Source organism: Geospiza fortis, unplaced genomic scaffold (genome assembly GCF_000277835.1).
Source record: "Geospiza fortis unplaced genomic scaffold, GeoFor_1.0 scaffold244, whole genome shotgun sequence".
Taxonomy (NCBI): Eukaryota; Metazoa; Chordata; class Aves; order Passeriformes; family Thraupidae; genus Geospiza; species Geospiza fortis.
Window position 1 is genome coordinate 459,908 of NW_005054370.1, and position 8,875 is coordinate 468,782.

General features: G+C 43.9%; 1 protein-coding gene across 1 annotated transcript in view; it reads right to left on the bottom strand.

The window, feature by feature from the left end:
- Positions 1–1,008: 1,008 nt before the first annotated feature.
- The window catches only part of FN3K (fructosamine 3 kinase), a 10,769-nt gene continuing 2,902 nt past the window's right edge, over positions 1,009–8,875 (bottom strand). The window contains exons 2-7 of the mRNA XM_005424537.2: positions 8,131–8,310; positions 6,981–7,132; positions 5,635–5,726; positions 4,727–4,809; positions 3,779–3,901; positions 1,009–3,029 (exon numbers count right to left, since the gene is read on the bottom strand). Of these exons, the coding sequence (XP_005424594.1) occupies positions 2,691–3,029; positions 3,779–3,901; positions 4,727–4,809; positions 5,635–5,726; positions 6,981–7,132; positions 8,131–8,277 (936 nt within the window). The 5' untranslated portion in view covers positions 8,278–8,310 and the 3' untranslated portion in view covers positions 1,009–2,690. The remainder of the gene's footprint in view (positions 3,030–3,778; positions 3,902–4,726; positions 4,810–5,634; positions 5,727–6,980; positions 7,133–8,130; positions 8,311–8,875) is intronic.

The following is an 8,875-nucleotide window of genomic DNA, read 5'->3' on the forward strand; positions in this document are numbered from 1 at the left end:
CGCCGCCGAGCGCGGGCCCGGCCCCTCCGCGGGGCGGGGGGGAGATGTGGGGACACGGCCTGGGGACACACACCGGGCATAGGGACACACACCCGGGATGGGGACACACACCGGGGATACGGACACACACCGGGGATACGGACACACACCGGGGATAGGGACACACACCCGGGATGGGGACACACACCGGGGATACGGACACACACCGGGGATACGGACACACACCCGGGATGGGGACACACACTCGGGATGGGGGCATCCAGCTTGGGAATACCCACCAGGGACGGTGACACCCACCCTGGGGACAGGAATCCCTACTGGGGATAGGGGCATCCAACTTGGGGACCCCCACCGGAGATGGTGACACCCACCGGAGATGGTGACACCCACCCTGGGGACAGGAACACCCACTGAGGATGAGGACATCCAGCCAAGGAACACCCAGTGGAAACAAGAAGACCTACTGGAGATGGGGACACAACCACGGGGACACCCGTCAGGGATGGGAACATCTAGGCTGGAGATGGGGACATCAACCCTGGGGACACCAACTCTGGGGTCCGGGTGATGGGACAGGGATGGGACAAGGATGGGGACACGGGCATGGGCACCCAAGCACTGGGTGAGGATGGAGATCGGGACCCTCAGGTGAGGGAACAGGGATGGAGACCTGGGCACAGGGACCCCAGGGACAAAGGACAAGGATGGGGACAACCACACAAGGTGTGTGGGAGACAGCTGGATGGAGCTGTCATGCATGACTTCCATTCCTTACCCAACCCACACCAGAACCTGCATTGCATGGTTCATATCACAGCCTAAACCTCACACACTGGAAACACTGGAACCCTACAGCCCCACTGATTCTACAGGAAATTCAAGGATGTCACAACAGGTAAGTTACTCCTTTCTGCTACCCAGCCGCTCCATCCACACCCAAATATTTTATTTTCAGGCTCAAATTCATTCAATCAAACCACAGCCACAAACCACATGTACACAGAACACTGGGTTTCTGCAAGGCAAGTGTTTTATTTGAGAAGAAATTTAAGTTCACAAGTAGCTCCCAGTGTTATACAGGTTGGTTTGTTCACATCCATAAACACCAGTGCACATGCACTTTGCTCAGACCTAGATCTTCCAGCCATCAGCCACAATCCCAAACTCCACTGTTCCACTTTTCCACTGTTTCAGTTCTTTTCCACTGCTTTAGTTCTGTTAAGTTTTATAACCAACTGTGACAGATTCCCCTGATTCAAAGGAAGCAAAAATTTTTCACTATTTGTATTATATTTACAGAGAGAAAAGTGCATTGTTTTAAACCAATTACAACATCAAATTTTAAACTTAATTAAATCTTTATAGCTTAAAGTTAAGAAAAGTCTAAATATATCTGAGCAATTTTGAATATAATACTTTAGTATTAGTCATGCCAACCATCTGAAGTCTGAATACTCAAGTCATTCTCACCCAAACATTCTAATCCATATTTTTGGGACTGCACTTACTTTTACTCTCCTTACCACTTGCATTAAAATCCCCCAGAGTCACTAAGGTACCCTAGCTCAGATTGAACACCAGTGTCTTTGCTGAACACTTTTCTCCCCAAATTCCCACTGCCTGTGTTTTCTGTAAAAATAAAGCAGTAAGGAACAATAACACCCCTGACAAATCCATCAGATTTGACACTGTTCCTTCCATGACCCAGTGGTGGCACAACAGACCAGCTTTGCCCACTGCACTCATTTTCTAAAATTGAAAATACATCAAGCACCAACCAACCCAGCAGCCACAGGTGCTTCCTCTCACCCAGCCACCTCCCTCCAACATTTTGCTGTGTTTTTACAAAATTATTTAAATTTGTTACTATTGTAGTACAACACACTGAAATATCACAGTAAAATGATGAAATCCTATTATCAACTTTGAGTGGTAATAACCTACTTCTGACTGTACAGTTAATTACCAAGGAACTAGACATCCTTCTAGAAAATAGCACTGGAATTTCAGTTCCTCTAGCAAGGGAAAAATGAATGTGAGTAAATTACATTAAATTAAAATAAATATTAGAAATATTATTAATTACATCTGTTTGCCAAATGCAGCCAAAGGGCCTTGTCTGCTCATTAAATTAAACAGAGAATGTTTTCAGATTCACAGAATCTGACTGAAATTTTGGATTAGGACATTTGACAGGCAAAAGGAAAGGGAAACAGAAGACCATGGAAATATTCATGGGGAAAGGGTGGGGAACAGACAGAAAACGAAACCAGAACTAACAAAGGCAGACACAAGAACTTGGTTCCAGCACCTCTGTCCCACAACTGCAGCTCCCCATAACAAAGTGCAGCTGGAGCAGCAGCAGCACTGGGAAGATGCTGCTGTGGAACAGCTGTGGGAGCACAGCACAGAGGGGAGAGAGGAGCAAGGGCAGGCTGACTGTGCTGCTTTCCAGGCCACTGGAGCCTTGACAAACAGTGCAGCCCTTTCCTCCAGCAGGGAGGAATCTGCAGGGAAACCAGTGCCCAAGTTAAAGATTACACAATTGCTTTTAGTTAGTGAGGCTCAAAGTGCATTAAACCTTCCCCATATCAGGTGTTTTACCACCAGTTCTGAGTTTGTGGTACTGGGGATGAGCAAAGACTGCTCATTCCTAGGGGACTGTGTCAGAATTTCTCAAATGTACCTGGTTACTTCAGAAGTTTCCTCATCATGTTTAGGGTAGAGCCCCTGTACCCTGTCCCAAAATGGTTCCAGTGGTTGATGTAATTAAAGAGCTGATACAACTTGTTCCGTTTATCAAACCCTGGAGCTTTGGGTATTTTACTGTGATAGGCAGAGAAAAAAGAGCTGCTGACCCCCCCAAACATCCCAGCAATGGCCAGCTCAAATTCTGAGTGGCCATAGAAGCAGGCAGGGTCAAAGATAATCGGTCCGGAGTCATCCTCAGCCACATTCCCTGCCCACAGGTCCCCGTGCAGGAGAGCAGGAACAATTTCCACATCACAGAACATTTCCGGAATCTTTGGCTGAAAAAGCATAAACAGACATGTAACAAGACTTTTGAAGAAAATAATAAATAAAATAAAGTACTGCAGTATGTTAGAGCCTGAGGTGGCCAAATGCTGCCTGTGTTCAGCCCTCATAGACACTGATGTCAACAAGAACAAGCCAGTGATAAATGTTCTGGATTGTTCTTGACAGAGCTCAGCAAAGCATTTAATTCACAGTCTGGTATCAACAGCTGGTACTGATGTATTTTTTCTAGACATGGATACTGTTGACTGTCATGAGAAATATAAAATAATTTCATTTAAATGAGAAAGTTTCAATGGCAAAAAGGATTGCAGTAAGCATCTGGACCAATGAACAGAAGAGAGGGGGAACATCCCTGGTGTTCCCTGAGTGTTGCATGGAACATGGCCTGAACCAGCCTCAGCCTGGGCCAGGTAAGATACAAATCTGTCCAGGCAGCAGAATTTCACCCACTTCATAACACCAAGCTCTTAGGATTTACCATATTATTATTACTACTAGCTGTATTCTCAGAAATAAATGTTAATGCTGAATTACAGGGGTTTTTTTTTCCACTATCTATAAAATTGAAAGAGTAACAGGAACTGTGTTCAGCTGACAGTGTTGCTGGACCCACTGTGAAGCTCATCCAGACCCTGCTCTTCATTCCAAGCTGGGTAAATCCCTTATAAAACACCTTTACAATCCCACTGATACACATTTTCTGAAATTCTAGGAAACAGATTTAAAACATGGTTCATACTTTCAGCTGTGACCAGAGTTCTCTGGCTTCTCTGTCTCCATAATCCTTTTCAATCAAATCCAGCTGAGCCTGGAGTCGGTGACGGATGAAGAAGGATGGCCAGTCACTCTGCCACTCATTCACCTGGAAAATACAGCACAGGTTGGTCACACACAATTTTAACACACATTCATTCAGTGTCAATAAGAGAGATCCAGTTAAAACATTCAGTGCTGACACAATGGCCTGGACAATGTCAGTGTGACCAATGCACAGCAACATCAGATGTTTTGTTTTGGGACTGCTGCTCCCCACCACACTTTGATGGGGCTTTCTTTAATATAAGTTGAGATTCTGGCTATTTTCATTCATTCTCATTGTTAAATGTATTTTAGAGGGAGAGTTTCTAGTGAGATCATTTCAGTTGTTCAATGTCCTGTTTCAAATCTTTCTGAAAATGTAGAAGTATTCATTCATTTTTACTGGGTAACACATTTCTAATTTGGTGAAAAGTTGTACCTAGCAAACAGTTTGAGATACTGAAGGTTCATTCAGTTGTTGTAGAATGAAATTCTGAGATGTGCAGAGCCAGAAAATGGTGGAATTATCTCCAAGAGCCTTTTTCTCTCCAAGAGTCCTTTCCAATGTCTCATGAGCTGTTACATGATGATGCTCTCCAAAAGCAGTGCAGAGATCCATGGAGTAGGGGTTAATAAAACCAAGATATGGTATGTGAAGGGACACTGATTTTTTAAATATCACCCAGCTAAAGAACCACCACTTCATTCCAAATTCTCACTCAACCCACCATGCCTGCTGGCTACAGACAGTACCAGGGAACAGGGATGGAACAGGGAAAGCAAAGCTGTGGTCAGAAAGCAGCAGACAAATGGAGCAAGGTCAGCTATGAGGAGTTTCCAGACCTCTCCAAGTGCCTGCTGGCTTTCACAGCTGTGGAACAGACCATACCTGTGGGATGTAACCACAGCAAGTGGCTGTATGGAATCCAAACTTATCCACAAACTGGGCCTCGGAGTGACCAGCTCCTTTTCCTACAGAACAAAATAAATATTAGAGGATTTGAGATATTTACATGGTAAAGTTTGCAAACACAGAACTTAAGGCAGGAAAAATAACTTTAAGCAATGAATTACACTTATTTCATGATCACAACCCTTTCTAAAGCTAGAAAGAAATCTTTTGGATTTGAAGATGCTGGAAATGGAGGCATAGTGAGTCACAGACAGTGAGTTTGCTTTGGATGAAGGAGCTGGACATTCAGGAAAGGAGCCCAGATACAGAGTCACAATCTGCTCTTCTGGCATTTGGACATGTTGCCATTAAATGTAGCTTGGGTTTGATTCACAGATTTTTTGGGATCTGCCAGTAATTTGGCCTTCACTCAAAAATAATGAATTATAATTTGTCCACCACTAAGAGTCAGACCCAGCCCACTCTGAAGTCATGGGAACAATACAGATACAGACTGGCACTTCAGATTTTAACAGTACCAACTCAAAATAATTCTTTATATAGCTGATTTTTCTTTTCATTCATGTTTTAATTCACTTTGAGGAGCAGCAATTTTTGAATATTTTGCTACTTATTTGAGTTCAAAAATGGCATCCCCAACATCTTTAAAGGAGAACTTAATTCTGCATTTAGTAAGGGACAATATTCTGTAATCAGTTAATTTTCTAAACCAACAGCAAGTAAAAAATGGGATTTCTGTAAGCTCAAGAACATTTTAAGAGAGTGCATGACAGTGAAGAAGAGTCCAAATTGTCAGCTTGACTTAGGAAAGTTAAAAGCAATGCTGCACCACAGCCAAAGGAATTGCTTCCTCTTTGGTTTAGTACATTACAACAATGCTTTACCAATTGTGCTTCCCTCAGTCCTCAGCTTCTCTCCAAGTTTCTGGTTATAAAGATGAAGTTCTGCTATCTGCTCTCCCAGCTTTGAAGAGTATCTGTAGGAGCAAAATAAACCAAAATCAAACTGAAACAAGTGAACAAATATTATACCAAAAAAAAACCCCCTCAATTATAATCAATTTCACAAGAACCTAACAGGGAGCAAATGACAACAGCTCTGACGACACAGATAATACAACCAACACACTAAATGCTCCTGCAAGAAAGGTAAAGAGTACACAAGGTTGTGTAAACAGGAGCAGAAAGGGAGGAGGATGGTGTGCTCCTCCTTATCAGTCCCACTATCAGCAGAGAACAGAACATGGTATCTCCTGTTGGCTTTACCCTTCCAAATCAGCTGAACAGCAGCTAAAAGGTAAGTCTGAAAAGAAGCCATTGGCAGAGATTGAATCGAGGCTGCCTAATGCTGGAGGCCATTAGGCAGCCTGGTTTAGTTTTAGACAACTAAAAACCAGTTAAATATTCCACATGTATCTTAACAGGAGTTTCAAGGACAGAAACTAATTTCTTCTCAATTCCCAGAATGGGGGGGAAGTGGGGGGGATTTAAAATTGCAACCAAAAGGACTAAGGTTAGACACTGGAAAATCCTTTCTAGAAACAGTGGGATGGATTAGAATAAACTGTTTGTGAAGGCTGTGGAATTGTCATTATTGTCTGAAATAAAATAGATGGGTTGGATAAGCAGCTGCCAGAAGAGCCATAGGAATGACACTCTTCCCATATGGAGGCCTGGAACACAGCAGTGCTCCTGAAAATCTGTTTTCAGCAACACGTGACTCCTGAATTCCATGTTCAGGTTGGCTGAGAGATGAAATGCAGATTCATGTCATCTTAACTTAATCATGGCTTAAATCATACTGGAAGATTCTACAGAGAGAAGCAGAGGTTTCAAAGAACTAAGCAGCCTGTAAGGTTAAAGAAACCTGTTGGGCTGGGAAAAGAAACTCCAGTGAAAAATCTCATGAGAGAACGATGAGCTAAACTCAGCTGTGATTAAATTCAGTGCAGCAGCATCTCAGCACACGTGGAGCAGCACACAAATGAGCAGTGACAGCATTTCTAGTGCCGGTAAAGCAAAATATGGACAAGGAGTGTGTACACACATATACAGATACATACACACATACATATGTATTTTAATATGTACACAGAGAACCACAGATCTTGAGAGAGAAGTTCTGTCTCTGAGAGAATAAAGCAACTCTGGTCATGAAGTTTCCTGGCTGACTGTAAAACATTTTAAAAAATGTGTCCCATAACACAGTAAAAAGAGCTGCATGGACATACTTGTTGAGGTGCTTCATCTTTAGGTACTCCATGGCAAACATGGCTCCTCCTCCAGGCAGGTCAATCACTTTGATGGGCTGAGGCACTCTCACAATATTGGTTTTCTGAATGGCTTCCAAACTTGCCATTTCCCCTTCAAACATTTTTCTAGCCTGTCAAGGAATAAGAATATCCTTGGGCTAAACTATGGATGTCTACAATGAGTACTTTGAAAAAAAACCAGACTTTTGACAAAGTGCTAAGGAGTTAATTCCTCTTGGTAAAAGGAGAGAGCTGCAGCAAGGCTTCATTCCACATAGGAAGACTTAAGGGCCTTAACCCTAACTTCATTTTTTTTCCCCAAATTCATTCCAGGGTTGTAGGATATGCCACGTTACCCTGATTTCCAGCTGCTTATGAAGACCCCAAACTACCTGGATGCAACAGCACCTCTGAGGATAATGTGGCCACGGTTAAATGAGGTGACATTGAGCCCTTAAACTGGTTCTTCTTTCTCCACAGGCCACTGGATGGAGATGACTGCACAAATACTCAGCAGGTGCTCTGCGTTTTTGAAGCAAAGGTGCTGTTTTTCACAGCAATTTAGGATGATTTTGATATGAATAAAGAAAATTTCTGATGCACTCTGGTGTTACAAAAAGCAGTTGAGTATTCATTTAGTAGCAGTCAAGAGTTTGGCTTGAGAAGCTGCAAGAGTTTTACTTTTAGAAATGCCAAAAGCAATGGGGAGGTTTGAAATTTCTGTAGCTTTAAAGATAATACAAGAGTTTTAGCACTGGCCCCTGTTTGTGCCCTCCCATTATCAATCCTCCCAAGTGGAACATGAAAAGGAATGCAGTGAATGCAAAGTCAGCTCTGGGCTTTTCCAAACTCCAAGTACCACAGTAACAGCTTTGTGCTTGGCCTCCTTTTTACAGGAATTACAGCTCACTCCTGCTGTTGAGGGTTATCACATTGCATTACACTACATTTCACACTAACCAAACCTGCTACAGTAATTCTGGTTATAAAATAGACACAGCTTTAAAAAGAAAACTCAGAACTGAAATAATTATGTATTATTAACGACCAGCTGCTTTTAAAATAAAAAGCTATCTCTATGCAATCACAGAGCTATCTCTATGCAATCATAAGATCTGCTGGCATTGACCTGAGGTTTGTGGTTGATTTTCACAAATACCCGTCCTCTGTCTGTCTCATACGTTTGGCCTTGGCTGATGCATCCTCCCCCAGAGCTCCCCAGTGCCTTCAGGAGATTGGTGTTCAGCTCTGCCTTCAGGATCTTCTCCATGGTCATTTCCAGGCTGCTGCAGCCGCTCCTCTGCTAAACCTGCTGCGAAACAGGATTAAAGGTCTGGGTCCTTCTGCCACTGTCACTCTGCGATGAGGTAGGAAGGGCCACCCACCACAGAAAAAAATTTAAAGAACACAGCTTAAAAAATAGCTCAGCCAGAGAGAATGTTTCAAAATGCTTTGCTTTTATAGCTATACATGGAAAATAAAATTATTTATAAATATTTGCTACAATAACCTGGAGAGGTTAATTCTAGGAGAGGTGGGTCCTGGGGCCTCTCAGCGGTGCTGGAGCTGCTGGGATTTGGAGTTTGGGGAGGCGGAAGGCAGCCGCAGGAATGGCCACAGGCTCTGTATCGGGGGCATTTGGTGTGAAACCCAAAGCTTCAGCCCAAAGGGATGTGATTAAATCCTCTAATCGGCCGGGTGGATGCGGGGAGGAGGATGAGCCAGGCGAGGATCCCTGCGGGAATTCCTGCGGTGCGGGACAGTGCCTGGGGACAGGGAGATCCCGGCCGGGCTGCGGGACGGGACCGGCGGGCGCAGCGCGGGTGAGCGGCACCCCCGGGGCCCGCTGTGAGGGGGGCTGCTCTCGGTGTGAG